Here is an 18,095-nt window from a genome sequence, read left to right as displayed (position 1 = left end):
CACAACTGAACACACAACTGAACACACGACTGAACACACGACTGAACACACAACTGAACACACAACTGAACACACAACTGAACACACAACTGAACACACGACTGAACACACGACCGAACACACGACTGAACACACGACTGAACACACAACTGAACACACAACTGAACACACGACTGAACACAGTAAATTCCAACAGAAATGAAGAAGAAATGTCTAGGATTTAAAAAAACTGGAGGTGGAGGTGCTGCAGACTCGTTATTCGTCTGTTACATCTCCAAAGCTCAAAACACTCTGTTCCACCTTGTGATGTCATCAAGTGGTAGTTTAGCTCCTTTTACCTTTAGTTCAGTCGAGATAAGAGACAACTCCAGGACTGAAATGATCCAAATGATTCTATAAATGAAGGTGTGTGGAGTTTAAAAACACAGTGGAGCACTTCCTGTATCACATGATGACATCACAAGGTGGAACAGAGCGTTTTCAGTTTGAGAGAAGAGCTCAGTCTAAATCTGCAGAGTTTGTTTGTGTTAAACATGTGTGAATGAAACAAAACACAACTCCAGGTCTGTGTGTGACGAGACATTAGGACAGATCAGACACATTTGAAGGACTTTTAAACGTCTTTACCACCAGAATCAGACCAGACGTTTATTTTATTCAACATAAAAACACAACGTCTAAGTGCAAATCTAAAAGTTTCACAAATGTCACAAACGTCACAAACATCACAATCGTGTCAGATCAACAGTTATGAATGTCCTCATGGTGCAAAAGACAACAGATCAAACCAGGACTAAACCAGGACTGGAGCAGGACTGAACCAGGACTAAACCAGGACTGAAGCAGGACTAAACCAGGTCTAGATCAGGACTGAACCAGGACTGAACCAGGACTGAACCAGGACTAGACCAGGACTAAACCAGGACTGGAGCAGGACTGAACCAGGACTAAACCAGGACTGAACCAGGACTAAACCAGGACTGGAGCAGGACTGAACCAGGACTAAACCAGGACTGAACCAGGACTAAACCAGGACTGAAGCAGGACTAAACCAGGACTGGCGTTTTGTGCAGATTTGGTTGTTTCTCCTTCAGGCGACATTAGACGAGTGTCATTTAGAGAAATGAGCGAACGGAGACTCTTCATTCACTGGGCCCTGAAAGAGAGAGAGAGAGAGAGGGAGGGAGAGAGGGAGAGGGAGGGAGAGAGGGAGAGAGGGCGAGAGAGAGAGAAAGAGATAGAGGGAGAGGAGAGAGGAGAGTAAACATAATCTGTTTCTCATGACAGACTTAATATTTTAAACATTTTTTTGCTGTTTTATGTTTTAAACTGTCACTGTCTCCTCAAAGCTCCACCTTCTCGTGGTGGAGGTTTGAGCTCAGAGTCAGGGGCCTCACTCTGGTCCTGGGGACGGGTCAGACTGAGGTCACTGTAGAACCTCCTCATGAGGAGGTCACTGTAGAACCTCCTCATGAGGAGGTCACTGTAGAACCTCCTCATGAGGAGGTCACGGCCCAATGTCACAAACACCGTGACCGAGCACAAGGAGCGTCCAGCAGCGCACGAGGCCGACCGGGGCCGACCGGGGCCGACCGGGGCCGACCGGGGCCGACTCATCTGAGAAAGAGACGAGATCAGGCTTTGACACGTCGGCCACAGTTACATGTCAGATCTGTTAAGAGGCGAGCCCACTTTCATACATTGTTTTATTTTGATTATTTTTTCCTCCTAAAGCAGCAATTTAAACATCCAAACATTGATTCAACAACTTATTTTGTTCAAAACATAAATGTTACATTTTGGAAAGATATACTGAATGAAGTACAGTGAAGTACTGTGAAGTACTGTGAAGTACTGTGAGGTACAGTGAGGTACTGTGAAGTACAGTGAAGTACTGTGAGGTACTGTGAGGTACTGTGAAGTACAGTGAAGTACTGTGAGGTACAGTGAAGTACTGTGAAGTACAGTGAAGTACAGTGAAGTACTGTGAGGTACAGTGAAGTACTGTGAAGTACTGTAGTATGCAGTATCTGGGATCATGTGCTTGATCATTACAGTAGCTCTTTAGCTCCCTCTTCTGGTCAGATCTATGTACTCCACCTCCTGCAGAAGTTTGTTTTTTAAAGTTTTTAAAAATGGGACTGTGTTTACTGCCTCCTCTTGAGTATCAGTGCATTTATTTGTTCATTTAAATAAAAATAGACTGAATTGAAATGAGTTCTTGTTTTTACTTGTAAAATTGTCACTTTTATTATTTTGAGTTTGTAAAAAAGCAGGTGTCAGTCTCACCATAGGGACGTCATGGAGCCTCTCAAAGCGGGACATGGATCTGATGTGTTGGACACACTGCACCAGCAGCACCACCAGACACAGCGCCACCACCAGGCAGAAGAGAACCAGCACAGACACCAGACCAGGGCTGTGCTCCAGGCCCGACTGCCAGCTCTCTGCAGGAGGACACACGATAAAACATCAAACATGTGCTTTAAAGCTGCACTATGGAACTTACACGTTTATTTGTACAGCACAGGTCACACACAAAGTAACGCAAAGAGCTTTACAGAATAAGAGAGAGAATCACAATACAACAAATCTAAACCGAAATAGTCACAAATAATCATCATAAAATCAACATTAAAACAGAAGAGGCAGAATAAAAACCTCTCAGTCACAGAAAAACAGAGTCTAGATTTAAACCTTTGGTCTGAGTCACATCTTCAGGAAGATCAGGTTTTAACTGCACAAAACAAACACTGATTCAACATGTTTAGACCTGGTTTAGTCCTGGTTTAGTCCTGGATTAGTCCTGGTTTAGTCCTGGTTTAGACCTGGTTTAGACCTGGTTCAGCCCTGGTTTAGTCCTGGTTTAGTCCTGGTTTAGTCCTGGTTTAGACCTGGTTCAGCCCTGGTTTAGTCCTGGTTTAGACCTGGTTTAGACCTGGTTTAGACCTGGTTTAGACCTGGTTTAGTCCTGGTTTAGTCCTGGTTTAGACCTGGTTCAGCCCTGGTTTAGTCCTGGTTTAGACCTGGTTTAGACCTGGTTTAGACCTGGTTTAGACCTGGTTTAGTCCTGGGACCAGGACGTTACAGTCGTCTAATCTACTGGACACAAACGCAGGACGAGTCTCTCTCTGGTTTTGACCTTTGATTTTTGTTTTTCGATGTAAAAAGCTGCAGATGTTTTGTTTTGTTGTGTCTGTTAAAGTTCAAGTCTGAGTCCAGTTTTACCTCTAGATTTCTCTCCTGAGTTGACATAGATCTGACTCGTCCTAACTGCAGCGTGTAGAACAACAGGGGCCCCAGGATTGACCCCTGGGGAACCCCACAGCTCAGGGACATTTTATCTGTCAGTAACCTGAAATGTCCCGCATTATATCAATCAAAATCTATCTCCATGGGAAAAAAACGCTTGTGACTTCACCAGACCAGGTTACAGGTGAGATCTGCGCAGAGGCGACTCCGCTCATAGTAAAGACGCGTATTTTTCAAGGCAACAAAAACATCTGTAACTGATCCAATACAATATAAATATGTTTAATGCCGCACGGTGGAACATTACGACATTAGACACGTCAAAAACAGTCAGCGTTTTACCCGGGCTGGTGGAGTTGGTGGTTGGGCTGGTTTGGCTTATGTCCTGGGTGTAGGTGGACCCAGGTGGAGTTGTGGCGGTCCCGTTGTCAGGGCTCTGGGTGGAGGCTTGGGGCTTGTCTGTCGTGTTGCCGGGGGAGGTCGGTGGGGCGGAGGCCAGTGATGGAGCGGTCCCAGGGTCAGGGCTCCGGGTGGAGGTTTGAGGCGGTGGGGCGGAGGTGAGAGGGGAGGACCGCAGATAAGTCGCGGTTGGAGTTTCGTTTTGCGTGAAGGTGGTGGTGGTGGTGGAGAGGCGGGGGGGCGTGGTTGGAGGGGAGGGGGGCGTGGTTGGAGGGGAGGGGGGCGTGGTTGGAGGGGAGGGGGGCGTGGTTGGAGGGGAGGGGGGCGTGGTCGGAGGGGAGGGGGGCGATGAGGTCGTCGTCTCTGCGAAAATAAACAAAACAAAACAACAAACATTAGCCGCCGATCCAGGAAGTGCTGCTCCGCATTTTTAAAGCGACGCTATTTTACTTCTACGGCTAACGGCTAACGGCTACGTAAACATGCTACATCCAAAACAACATATTGACATGTTTGTTTTTTTTAGTTTCACTTTCATTTTTGATGCTCTGAATCTCCCCTCCCTTTGCTCTCTGTGCTAAGCCCCTCCCCCTTCAGAGCATTATCACAATCAGCACAAATGAAACTACTGCACATATGCAAACTACGGCCCCGGGGCCACACACGGTCCGTTGGGCTTATTAATCCGGCCCGCCAACGTGACCAAAACCGTGTTCACTTTATCTTTCCCCTGTAATGCCAACGTTTCCCCAGAAGGCGGCGCACTTCAGCTACATCAGCCTCGGTCGCGTGTGTCAGTCTCTTCTTCTTTTTTCTCATCTGTAAAAATTAGTTTATCAAAGGAAAAAAAAAATGGATCGTGAGCGTCGAGTGTTTAATACGGAGCGGACAACGAAATATTTCCCCGCTGAAGTCTGATCAAAGGCTGTGTCTGACGTGACAAGAAACTGTCGCGGTTTTCAAAGAGTAAAATATCAGCCGCCATTTTGCTACGAAGCATGCTACGCTAACTGCGCTAGCAAGCGGTCAACGCGAGAACGGGCGGCTACGGTTCAGAGTTTGGCAGCAAATTTTACAGATTTAATTAATACATTTGAAAACAATTTGTGCAGTGAGTCTTATATATTCAGACTTTGCTACAGGTCAAAGGTCAAATCTCTAATGTGATATAAACATATATACATCCTGGCCCCGCCCCTTTGTCACATTTTAGACCCACTGTGGCCCGAGTGTCCAAAAGTTTACCCACCCCTGGCACATCACACCAGGTTTGTGAAGTCGTAGTGCGCCGTTTTGTGTCATGTTTTTGTATACCCATCACCGGGCCCAGCTGCGAGTCACGTCTGCGGAGAGGCAAGCACGCTCAAAGACAACAAAAGAGCAACAAAAACATCCAAAATAAGCTGTTAAATGTGGTCATCTGGACGCGATTTTGACTCGATACAGAAGTCATTTCAAATTTGTTGGCACTGGCCTGAGAAAAACTAAATAAACACTTTAATTTTGGTCTATTTATCGGCGGAAATGTTACACAATGAGGCATTTAAAAGCGCTGTGCCATTTCCTCGTGTATTTGCGTAAAACGTGTCAGTACAGATAGAGCGTACGAGCTGCTCTTTAGGTCAAAATAAGTCTAAGTGCTGCGCCGTCTTTGCCGCGGTTCACTGTCCGAGAACGAGGATGCGCGCGATTAGCATGCTAGTTGTTAACTTTACCGTCACCTCCTCGTTTACGTTTATATTAACTTAAAACGATGGTTATTTCCTGGTTAATGTTTTTGAAAAGTACTGAGCGGGCGCCAGCTGCCTTCACGCTCACTATGCTAACGCTCTGTTTGCTAAAGGAGCGAACCAAAACAAAAGCTAGCATGCTACTGTGGCTAATCGTTCCCTGAGCTAATATTTACCGTGATATTTACTCAGGATCCACCCAGAGTTCAGCGGTTCGTTTACTTCAACAAAAATCACAAATCACCGCGGTTTCAGCCAATCACAGCCTCCCGCCTCTGCCCCTCAGCCAATCACACGTCAGCACACGCAGCAGCAGAAGCATCAACCTCCTCAGCCTCTCCGTGTGTCTCCAGCTCAGTCCAGGCGTTTTTTCTCTCAGGTAAAAGTGAAAAACGTTTTTTGCGGCGCGACTAAACCATCTGGACGCGACAAATTTAACGTAATTATTTATATCGTTAATTAAATTTGAAGGACAGAATATTTTTAAAATTCACAGAGACATAAAAATGAGACAAACTACTGCATTTCGCTCTGGAGTATAAGTCACACCAATGAAAAAATGCAAAATAACGAAGAAAAAAACACATAAAAGTCGCATTTTTGGGGGAAACAGACATTTTATCTTTAAAGTCGAGAGGTACAGCTAATTCAGTACAAATACTACTCGAGTAAAAGTACTGTTAGACAAATAGGAGTGAAAGTACGTGCCCTGAAAAGTACTCTACTGCTAATTATACGTGAACGTTTATTTTCATTTCTTATATTTGTTTTTTCGACATTTTACCAGAACAGAAACGACTTTAAACTGAGAGACGTCGTCCAAACTTCTTTTCATTCTTGCTTGAGTTTTTTTTTTTTTTTTTTTTGCATAATTTACATATCTCCTAACCGTCCCGACTCCCGTCCAAACGCACCCCCAGAGGAACGTACCTGCGCAGGTGTGGAGGAGCAGGAGCAGGAGGAGCAGGAGCAGGAGGAGCAGGAGCTTTGGCAGGAGCGCTCGTGAGGCCATGTTGAGACGCTCCAGAGGCGTTTGTTATGATTCTGAGGAAATCCTCCACGGGCAGGATGTGAGGAGGGAGGAGCAGGTGAGCGGATCCAACGCCCTCAGCTCCACGTCAGTCTGTAAACACCGACCGCAAACTGTGGCACTGGGTCAAGTCAACACAGAGTTACTACAGTGTGACACAGATGAAGTACAAGCGTTTTACACTGGATACTTTTACTTTTACTGCAGTACATTTGACAGCAGTATCTGTACTTTCCACTGCGCTACATGTTTGATCAGGACTGAAAAGTAAAAAAAAGTACTTTTCATCTGATTTGAGGAGTTATTTTTTACCGTGTTCTCTTTCTCTCCCTCCATCTCTTCTCTTCTCTCCTCTCCCTCTATCTCTCTTTTTCCTCATGCCTCCCTCTCTTCTCTATAGTCCTCTCTCATCCCTTCCTCCTTCACTTCTCTCCTCCCTCTTCTCCTCTGTTTCTTCCCATCACTTTCTCTCTTCTCTCTCCCTCTTTGTCTTCCCCTCCTCCCCTCTTTCCTCTTCTCTCTCTCCTCTTCTCTCTCTTCCCTCCCTCCTCTTCTCTCTCTCCTCCTCCCCCTCTCTCCTCTTCTCTCTCTTCCCTCCTCCTCTCTCCTCCTCCTCCCCTCCTCCCCCCTCTCTCTCTTCCCTCTCTCCTCTCCCTCCTCCCCTCTCTCTTCTCTCCTCTTCCCTCTCTCCTCTCCCTCCTCCCCTCTCTCCTCTTCTCTCTCTCCTCCTCCTCCTCCTCCCCCTCCTCCCCTCTCTCTTCTCTCTCCTCTTCTCTCTCTCCTCTCCCTCTCTCCTCTCTCCCCTCTTCTCTCTCTACTCCTCCCCCTCTCCCTCCTCCCCTCTCTCTTCTCTCTCTCCTCCTCCCCTCTCTCTTCTCTCTCTCCTCTCCTCTCCCTCCTCTTCCCTCTTTCCTCTTCTCTCCCCTCTATCCTCTTCTCTCCCCTCTCCCTCCTCTCCTCCCCCTCTCTCTTCTCCCCTCTCTCCTCCTCAGAGTTCACCACCTTCACCAAACTCATTCTGCTCATTCTAGCTCTGAAGACACATCATAAAGCACCACTGTGGGATATTTCTGACACACCACTTGCTTGTCTCCATGGAGATTAAAGTTAAAGCTGTATAATTTATACAACATTTCCACTGATCACTGTCTCCTCAAAACTGGGCTCTGTGCTTCTAAACTCATCATGGTGAGTCATGAGGATGTTCTGATCTGCTCCTTTACATTTACATTTCCTTAAAACGATGGTTATTTCCTGGTATTGAGCACTGAGCTGCGCTATGCTAACGCTCACTATGCTAACGCTCACTATGCTAACGCTCACTATGCTAACGCTCACTATGCTAACGCTCTGTTTGCTCACATTATTTGATCATTTTACTTCCTGGTTGGACAGAGCAGCAGATGTGACATAAGTACAGGTGATTACATAACCATAGCAACCGTAATGTAAACAAAGGCCAAACCCATAGACTGTCGTGTTAGCCGCCACGTTCCAAACAGGAAGTGATCGTTGGCGCGGTTCTGGCTCCATCGACTCTGACTCCAGTTCACTTTCTATTGAAAAACTGTGGCTCCGCTTCTTTATACAGACTGGAGTCAAAACGGGTCCAAATTCCACAATAATTAGACTCGTACAAACACGACAGCAACTTTATTTTGTGAAATGAAGGTTTAAACTGTCAGAGAAATGTCGTCCTTGTGAGTAAATCGTCTCTAGATTTTGGACTGTTCCGTGTTCTGACAGAGGGGTTGTTTCACAGACCAGCTTTACTTTGTGTTTTTGTACTTTTGTTTTCAACTTTTTACCACAAACTGACATTTAACTGATGTAAAAGTATAAAAATATTGACCACAGGTATAAAAAAAAAAATAACTCAATTTCACTCCATCTAAACTCCAAAAAAATCTGATCCAGTTTAATTTAAATACATTGAGAAAAAAAAGTTGAAAAAGTTTGAAATATTTTATTCTCTTCAGATTTTAGCAGCAAAAATAAAACACAAATCACAAAATAAAAATACAAGTATCAAATATAAAACTGATCCATTTTAAAATAAATCACTTTTCGGTTCTTTGAGAAATGAAACGTACAAACACGAACCGCGAGTGACGTCACACGTGATCGGAAACACGATCAATATTTTATTTATTAAACAGCAGAAGTGAAAATAGATTATTCAGCGTCGAGTTTAAGGACGTTTATTTATTTACACAAAAATCCTCTGGCAGTTGAGTTTTATTTGTTGGTTTCTGGTTCATGTCTGTGATTCTTGGGCCTGTCCACGTGAAAATAAAAGTGGCACAAAGTTCAGCGTCGTCTTTTGTTCATTAAGTGATTTTTTTTTTTTCACTAAAGCTTCAAAAACACGACGTCGTTACTGAAACAAAGAGGAACTGAAAGGACTTTAAAGATGAACACGACGAGTTTAAGGAGCTGATGCCAAACTAATCAGACAGTTCTACAGTTCTACAGTAATAAATACTGTACAGAAATACACAAACTTAACCTCCACATTCAAAACGCACAACAGTGAGTCTGTGCAGAGGTCAGAGGTCAGAGGTCAGACATATCAGCACAAATATCATCATTAACTGTTATTTTTTTATTTAAAGGGCTAGTACCTGATTTAAGACTTTAATCCGAGGTTTATTTTAACACAAATAACTGTTTTAGTTGGAGATGCGACCGGTGAGCGGATTTGCGCCGTTAGCTAGCATTAGCCAACCGTTTTTTCCGTTAGCCACACCCACCTTTTTGAAAAACTCCTCAGACGGATCACAGCCTCCTGAAAACAGTTTGTTTAAATCCATTTTGTATTTTTCAGACAGTCTTAGAACGTTTTTTGGGGGGTTTTTTTGGCAGTGTTTGCTAATGTGCGCGTCGTGTCTCCATGGCAACTGCTGAACATTCTACCATAGACATGACGACACTGCGAAGTATCAAAACTCCATATTCTGAATTTGCACATCTCCGTGACGACAGTTTGGATGCGTTTCGTTCCCGTCCGCCCGTCCCACCTCTGCTCCTCTGTCGTCGGGCGGAGGTCGGGCGGAGGTCGGGCGGAGGTCGGGCGGCGGTCGGGCGGCGGTCGGGCGGCGGTCGGGCGGCGATCGGGCGGAGATACTTTGGTCTTCTCAGGTTTTCCGGCTCAGGTCTGTGGGCTCGGAGTCTCCTGGAGCGTCTGAGATCAGCTCTGGAGGGCGTCTCTGATCCTGACGACAGCGACGAGAAAAACACGAGTTAAATATTAAAAATCAAACTGTCAGGGTCATGTCAAGAGTCAAGGGTCATGTCAAGGGTCAACGTCAGAGGAAATGGGGTCAAAGGTCAGACACTGATCGATACTAAAACTAATATTTAAACTAAATACTCAGTTTATAAAGATGTTTCTCTGTTTGACAAGAACCAGACACAAAGACCAGGACGAGACCAGGACTAGACCAGGACGAGACCAGGACTAGACCGGGACGAGACCAGGACTAGACCAGGACTAGACCGGGACTAGACCAGGACTAGACCAGGACTAGACCGGGACTAGACCAGGACTAGACCAGGATCAAACCAGGACCAAACCCTGGGGGTAGACTGACAGAAGCTCATGTTTAACACACAAACTCTGCATTTTCAGAAAACACTCTGTTCCACCTCGTGATGTCATCATGTGGTGAAACAGGAAGTGCTCCACTGTGTTTTTAAACTCCACACACCTTCATTTATAGAATCATTTGGATCATTTCAGCGAATCTGGAATTGCCACTTATCTCTCCTGAAACTAAAGATAAAAGGAGGAGTTCACTTGAAAACTACCACTTGATGACATCACAAGGTGGAACAGAGCATTTTGAGGTTTGGGGACAGACAGAACATGTGTGAATGAAACAAAACACAACTTCAGGTCTGTTTTTTGAGGCGCTAACAGCATCAGGACGTGGCTTAAAACTAGACGGACAGAAGTGAGCTACCACCGAGGATTTGAACCAGCAGTGCGGCGTTTTTAGGGTGAAAATTCCGGTGTTATTAAGCCACAAAAGCTCCATGACGTGTCCATTTTAACACTTTAATCAATGCTCGTGTAAACACTCAGTCGTCCAGGTCTGATCCAGAGCAAAAAGACGGAGTTTAAATCTGTCAAATGGATAAAAAGTGACGTTTCTCTGCTCGTCCAATCCGCTGCTATTCAACCTTTAATGGCCCTACTATTGTTCTGAGGATGGACGTCTTCGCTCATAAACACGGATTTGCCCATTTGACAGATTTAAACTTCATCTTTTTCTACTTAAATCTGCATTTCCAGGTCCCGTTTTTACATTATTTTCATTTATAATTTTGGCTCTAGCTCCGCTCACAAGATGGCCGCCGCCTTTCGCCACGTCAGCAGAAGAACTCGCCGTATATCCAGGCCTTACGGCGCATGTTCGGGCCTCACCCTGTGTTTGAGGTACGAGAGGTACGTGTCCCAGCCCAGGGTCACCGTGTTGATGTAAACCACACGGAACTTCGGAGGCAGGAAGTAGAAGTTTATCATCTGAGCCGCCGGCCACACGCACCAGTCCGCCTGAAAAAAAACAACACGCACGGGTTAAAAAAACGAGAGATTTAACTTTGAAAACACGGAAATTCAACCAGGAAGTCTGTCGCTGTCAGCCAATCACAGCGTTTTGCACTTCCAGCCACATTGAAGAGACAGAATGTACGATTTTCTACGATTTTTTTAGACTTTAGATATGAAAAAAGGAACAATAAACAACAATAATATCGTTTATCGTGATGAAAAAGGTCGATTCGTGGGACATTTTAAATAATTGTGATAACCACCAACAAACATCACCAGAAACGACTTATCCACGGGGGCGTCGACAGGGGGGACAAAGGGGTCTGTTGTCCGGGGCCCCAGGGTCTTAGGGGGCCCAGAATTAGGTCGTCTTCCTATTAATTTGTATTACAGGGGGCCCATGTGAGGCTTATCACCACGGGCCTCCGAATATCAGTCGACGGCCCTGCGCATATATTATATTCTCAGTTAAAAGTTATAATTATTCATCTCCATAACAACTTTAATCATTATCGTGATATAATCGTTAATCGTGATTATTTTGGCCGTGATAATCGTCAATATCATCCCAAAAAGGGGGGGGCGGGGGTCACGTTCTAAAAATAACCCGCAATAGACGAAATCCACGAAGTATCAGCTTTTTTTTTACATTATTCTCTCTGTTTTTGGCTGTAAAAACCCCTCACCACACACTTTATACACTTTTCTCACACAGGCCTGAACGCCAAAGGTGAAACTCGACATAGCGACGGACAACTATATAAAAATGTGACTCTTTACCAATTACAAAAAAACGTTTCTTAGTCATGCGTTTTGGTTCTCAAGCTGGTTATCCAATCAGAAAGCAGAATGAGTTGCCCGATAATGTGAGTAAAACCAGGTGCACACACACACACACACACACTGGGGCTGAGGGGGGTTAAGTGTCTTGCCCAAGGACACAAACACGAGTCTTCATCTGTGGAGCTTTATTAGTTAAAAATCAAAATGGTGGTTACACAAGTGGCCACGTGGTTAAATTAACAAAGTAGAAGTTCTAAACATAATATCACAAAAAATACACAGAATACTTCAGAGCCGTTGTGCGGCCGTGTAAAATAATCATTCGAGCGTCCGCGGCGCGTTGGTGTGCACTCGCGCCCCCTCTAGTGGCGCGACAAGGGATAACAAGGAAAAACGAACAAACGACTGAACTGAACCAGAGACAGAACAGAATAAACGGGTGCAGGGAGACATGTGCCTTTAAAAAAATAAAAAAAAATAAATAAGTAATAAAATAAAAACTAAATTAAAATACAATTAAAAATAGAACAAATAATAAAAATAAATAAATAAGTAATAAAATAAAAACTAAATTAAAATACAATTAAAAATAGAACAAATAATAAAAATAAATAAATAAGTAATAAAATAAAAACAAAATTAAAATACAATAAAAAATAGAACAACAAATAATAAAAATAAATAAATAAGTAATAAAAGAAAAAATTTATTAAAATACAATAAAAAATAGAATACATAAAAAAAAATATATATATATATATATAAATATTCTAAACCCTTAGAAATATTCAAAATTGAACATGTTCTTGTTGTTGTTCTTCTAAAAATTTGCACTGTGGCCTAAACAACCCAAAATGTGTTGTCCACAGATGAGGACACCAGGTCTCAGTTGTTGTGTCAATGTTGAGTGTTGAATACCTTATAAAACTCCCAGAACTTCTCTCTGAACTCGTTGCATCCGTCTGAAAACGAGCGTCCCTCTGTCAGACCCATACCTGCGACGCACAAAGAGACACGAGGTTTGTCCACCAGACCGACTCTACAAACTGCACTGAACGATCCACAGAGATGAGAACCATAAAGACACAAGCTCAACGGGACTGATTCAAGTGGATTATAATTTTATATTTTGCTACTAAAACACGGTTAAACAATTGTATTTTACTATTTAAATAAAAATATTGTCTAGTTTTTCCAACATAAAAACTGTAGAGGTCGTTCCATACTTGGTCACGTCTAATTTACATAAAAGTAGTAGTAGTAGTAATAGTAGTAGTGGTAGTATTTGTAGTTGTTGTTACAAATAGTGTGTTAAAATGAGCTGTTCCTCGACCTTAACATCAAATTAAATCAAAGTTTCGTGTCTCTGTATTTCATAATCCAATGATCCAGTCTCTTATCACATGACCTTTGACCCCGTTCTACTTTGATATCATTGGTAGATTTTAATCTTAAGGAGTTTAAAGGTCATAGAGTCCAAAGTGTCAATCTGTATATCACAAAAAAGTGACTCTCGTGAGGTTTAAGTCGTGTCCTAATGATGTTTCCTCCTCAAAAACAGACCTGGAGTTGTGTTTTTGTTTCATTCACACATGTTTGAGTCGCACTTTATTATTCGTCTGTTATATCTACAAAGCTCAAAACGCTCTGTTCCACCTTGTGATGTCATCAAGTGGTAGTTTTCAAAGTGAACAGCTCCTTTTACCTTTAGTTCAGTCGAGATAAGAGACAACTCCAGGACTGAAATGATCCAAATGATTCTATAAATGAAGGTGTGTGGAGTTTAAAAACACAGTGGAGCACTTCCTGTATCACCACATGATGACATCACAAGGTGGAACAGAGTGTTTTTTCAGTTTGAGAGAAGAACTCAGTCTAAATCTGCAGTTTTAAACATGTGAGAATGAAACAAAACACAACTCCAGGTCTGTGTGTGACGAGGAAACGTCATTAGAATCAGGATTATTTTCTTAAACTTCGTGACCATGAGACAAAAAAGCAAAAAATAGATCCACCTCCCGCTGGACATGAGTTCACTCAGGTGTCACTTTAAACTCTGATGTCATTAAAACCTCATCTTTTTTTGCAGAATCGTGAGTAAAATTATAATTATTCTACAACAACATCCTAACGTCTCTGTCTCTGCTACTTCAGACTCATTCTGGTCTTAAATGTTCAGATTAACTCGACATGATCCTGGGGTTCTTTTTTGAGTTTACTTTTTAAGTTTTTGTTTGTTTTTTTTTAATTATTATTATTTTTTTATTACATATTTTTTTGTTATTTTGAGTTTTTTTTCTTTATTTTTTATGTTATTTTTAGTTTTTTTTGTTTGTTTTTTTCATTTTTTTGTTATTTTTAATTTTTATTTTTTGTTATTTTGAGTTTATTTCGAGTTTTTTTGACAAACCATGTCCTCTCTCTGTCTCTGCTGCTTCAGACTCATTCTGGTCTTAAATGTTCAGATTAACTCTTCCTGATCCTGGGGTTTTATTTCTTTTTCTTTCTTTTTCTTTCTCTTTCTTTCTCTTCCGTGTCAGTCCCTGCTCTCACCTGTGAAGTACCACAGGCCCATGACGGGGGAGGCCACCAGCTGATCCACCAGGACCTTCTTCCCCACAGTCGTCAGAGCCCGACCCACGAGCACCCGGTCCAACCAGGAGTACCACACATGGAGGAGGGGTCCGAGGGAGCAGCCCACCGCCACCATGCGACCTGCAGGAGAGGAGGAGACGCGTAGGTTTATATATCACAGAGGAGGAGGCGCGTGAGCATGTTTATATATCACACAGAGGAGGAGGCGCGTAGGTTTATACATCACAGAGGAGGAGGCGCGTGGGCATGTTTATATATCACAGAGAAGAGACAATTATACATCACAGAGGAGGAGGCGATTATGTTTATATATCACAGAGGAGGAGGCGCAAATGTTTATATATCACAGAGGAGGAGGCGCGTCTGTTTATATATCACAGAGGAGGAGGCGCGTGAGCATGTTTATATATCACACAGAGGAGGAGGCGCGTAGGTTTATACATCACAGAGGAGGAGGCGCGTGAGCATGTTTATATATCACAGAGAAGAGACAATTATACATCACAGAGGAGGAGGCGCAAATGTTTATATATCACAGAGGAGGAGGTGCAAATGTTTATATATCACAGAGGAGGAGGTGCAAATGTTTATATATCACAGAGGAGGAGGTGCAAATGTTTATATATCACAGAGGAGGAGGTGCAAATGTTTATATATCACAGAGGAGGAGGTGCAAATGTTTATATATCACAGAGGAGGAGGTGCAAATGTTTATATATCACAGAGGAGGAGGTGCAAATGTTTATATATCACAGAGGAGGAGGTGCAAATGTTTATATATCACAGAGGAGGAGGTGCAAATGTTTATATATCACAGAGGAGGAGGTGCAAATGTTTATATATCACAGAGGAGGAGGTGCAAATGTTTATATATCACAGAGGAGGAGGTGCAAATGTTTATATATCACAGAGGAGGAGGTGCAAATGTTTATATATCACAGAGGAGGAGGTGCAAATGTTTATATATCACAGAGGAGGAGGTGCAAATGTTTATATATCACAGAGGAGGAGGTGCAAATGTTTATATATCACAGAGGAGGAGGTGCAAATGTTTATATATCACAGAGGAGGAGGTGCAAATGTTTATATATCACAAATCTTTTTCTTTCCAATATTTTTTTATTATTTTACTGATTAAACCTGAACCAACACGAGATTAAAGCGACACATTCAACATCATAAAAACATTTATTTTTTTACTATTATTTATATTATTATTATGATTATTATTATTTATATTATTCTTATTGTGAAATGTTTTATTTCGATTCTGCTCAAACCCAAAGTCTAAACTCCTCTCAGATTAAATCGTTTTAAACTCGTCTGAGCCTGGTCCTCAAAATGGCGTCTGTCGTAGAAAAAATAAATTTAAAAATAAAATAAAATAAAAAACAAACTGACTCTGTGTGGAGTTTGTGTCGGTTGTAAATATTTATAACATCGTTTATCTCGATGTTGATGTTCAGCTGCGACGTCTCCACTGAGCTAAAGGTAAAAGGAGGAGGAGTCCACTAGAAAACCACCACTCGATGACATCACAAGGTGGAACAGAGCGTTTTGAGGTTTGGAGATGAAACAGACTAAAAATAAAGTGACTCAAACGTGAGAATGAAACAAAAAAAAACACAACTCCAGGTCTGTTTATGAGGAGAAACATCAGATCATGGACTAAAGCTTCAGGAGTCACTTTTGTGTCACAGGAGATTTAAACACTGAAGGAAAACACCTCCTCCTCACCTCCTCCTCTCCCCTGTCCTCCTCCAGTCCCTCTGGTGTCCCGGGTCCTTGTGCTTCTCCCAGGCCTGTCCTCTGTCCTCTGTCCTCACCTGTCCTCCTCCAGTCCCTCTGGTGTCCCGGGTCCTTGTGCTTCTCCCAGGCCTGTCCTCTGTCCTCTGTCCTCACCTGTCCTCCTCCAGTCCCTCTGGTGTCCCGGGTCCTTGTGCTTCTCCCAGGCCTGTCCTCTGTCCTCTGTCCTCACCTGTCCTCCTCCAGTCCCTGTGGTGTCCCGGGTCCTTGTGCTTCTCCCAGGCCTGTCCTCTGTCCTCACCTGTCCTCCTCCAGTCCCTCTGGTGTCCCGGGTCCTTGTGATTCTCCCAGGCCTGTCCTCTGTCCTCACCTGTCCTCCTCCAGTCCCTCTGGTGTCCCGGGTCCTTGTGCTTCTCCCAGGCCTGTCCTCTGTCCTCACCTGTCCTCCTCCAGTCCCTCTGGTGTCCCGGGTCCTTGTGCTTCTCCCAGGCCTGTCCTCTGTCCTCTGTCCTCACCTGTCCTCCTCCAGTCCCTCTGGTGTCCCGGGTCCTTGTGCTTCTCCCAGGCCTGTCCTCTGTCCTCTGTCCTCACCTGTCCTCCTCCAGTCCCTCTGGTGTCCCGGGTCCTTGTGCTTCTCCCAGGCCTGTCCTCTGTCCTCTGTCCTCACCTGTCCTCCTCCAGTCCCTGTGGTGTCCCGGGTCCTTGTGCTTCTCCCAGGCCTGTCCTCTGTCCTCACCTGTCCTCCTCCAGTCCCTCTGGTGTCCCGGGTCCTTGTGATTCTCCCAGGCCTGTCCTCTGTCCTCACCTGTCCTCCTCCAGTCCCTCTGGTGTCCCGGGTCCTTGTGCTTCTCCCAGGCCTGTCCTCTGTCCTCACCTGTCCTCCTCCAGTCCCTCTGGTGTCCCGGGTCCTTGTGCTTCTCCCAGGCCTGTCCTCTGTCCTCTGTCCTCACCTGTCCTCCTCCAGTCCCTCTGGTGTCCCGGGTCCTTGTGCTTCTCCCAGGCCTGTCCTCTGTCCTCTGTCCTCACCTGTCCTCCTCCAGTCCCTCTGGTGTCCCGGGTCCTTGTGCTTCTCCCAGGCCTGTCCTCTGTCCTCTGTCCTCACCTGTCCTCCTCCAGTCCCTCTGGTGTCCCGGGTCCTTGTGCTTCTCCCAGGCCTGTCCTCTGTCCTCTGTCCTCACCTGTCCTCCTCCAGTCCCTCTGGTGTCCCGGGTCCTTGTGCTTCTCCCAGGCCTGTCCTCTGTCCTCTGTCCTCACCTGTCCTCCTCCAGTCCCTCTGGTGTCCCGGGTCCTTGTGCTTCTCCCAGGCCTGCTGCAGGACGTCCCCCAGGCCGAGCATCCCTCCGCTGCTCACGGTGTTGGTGAGGAGCAGGTACCGGCCCTGGAACAACGGCCTCCAGAAGAACCGGATCCGCACCAGGAACTCTCTGCCCGCCTGAGGGAGCATGTGCGCGGCCACAGCGGGGACCGGAGCCCGGGGACGGAGACGCGGAACTTTACGCACAAGAGACGCGGAAAATGAAAAGTTTTAACGCGACATCCTGAAAGAGCAGAGCAACGTGACAGAGACAGAGACAGAGGAGCGCGGAGGAGACAGTCCAAAGTGCACGGGAGAGGACGTGGAGGCGCCCCCTGCAGGTGTGGAGGAGCAACTGCATCACATCGTGTTTTTAAAAATGAAAGTTTATCAAGTTTTAAATGAAAAGAAGCATTTACAGCACGTTAATGTTTTAGATTAGACAGATTTATGAAGAAACAAACAAACAGGGAGTCAAACAGCTCATGGATATTAAAATAAAACATAAAAATAATAATAAAAGACACAGGATGAACCAGAATCATCCTCTCACATCATGTCATTTTTGGTTTGGTGAAGCCACAAAAGGTTTTATTTTAAACAAAAAATCTCCATGAATACGCCATTTTATTTTATTTTGTAGATTTAAACCGAAAGAGCCAAACATTGACTAAAATTTAAATCTGTTTTAAGACGAAACACGACAAGTAA

The 18,095-nt window shown here is 44.3% G+C and overlaps 2 protein-coding genes across 2 annotated transcripts; both read right to left on the bottom strand.

The window, feature by feature from the left end:
• Positions 1-1,004: 1,004 nt before the first annotated feature.
• Positions 1,005-6,393, bottom strand: LOC117369940 (uncharacterized). Its single transcript, XM_033965284.2, has 4 exons — positions 6,312-6,393; positions 3,595-4,014; positions 2,290-2,447; positions 1,005-1,156 (listed from the first exon to the last, which is right to left on the bottom strand). The coding sequence occupies exons 1-4, from the start codon at positions 6,391-6,393 to the stop codon at positions 1,112-1,114; spliced, it is 705 nt and encodes a 234-aa protein (XP_033821175.1). The 3' UTR covers positions 1,005-1,111.
• A 3,082-nt stretch (positions 6,394-9,475) lies between these two features.
• Positions 9,476-17,663, bottom strand: mpv17l2 (MPV17 mitochondrial inner membrane protein like 2). The gene is made up of 5 exons (XM_033965086.2): positions 17,345-17,663; positions 14,303-14,464; positions 12,668-12,744; positions 10,841-10,969; positions 9,476-9,626 (listed from the first exon to the last, which is right to left on the bottom strand). The coding sequence occupies exons 1-5, from the start codon at positions 17,532-17,534 to the stop codon at positions 9,549-9,551; spliced, it is 636 nt and encodes a 211-aa protein (XP_033820977.1). The 5' UTR covers positions 17,535-17,663; the 3' UTR covers positions 9,476-9,548.
• Between the last annotated feature and the right edge of the window lie 432 nt (positions 17,664-18,095).

The sequence above is a fragment of the Periophthalmus magnuspinnatus genome, chromosome 4 (assembly GCF_009829125.3).
Source record: "Periophthalmus magnuspinnatus isolate fPerMag1 chromosome 4, fPerMag1.2.pri, whole genome shotgun sequence".
NCBI classification, from domain to species: Eukaryota; Metazoa; Chordata; class Actinopteri; order Gobiiformes; family Gobiidae; genus Periophthalmus; species Periophthalmus magnuspinnatus.
This window is presented reverse-complemented; position numbering and strand designations above follow the sequence as displayed.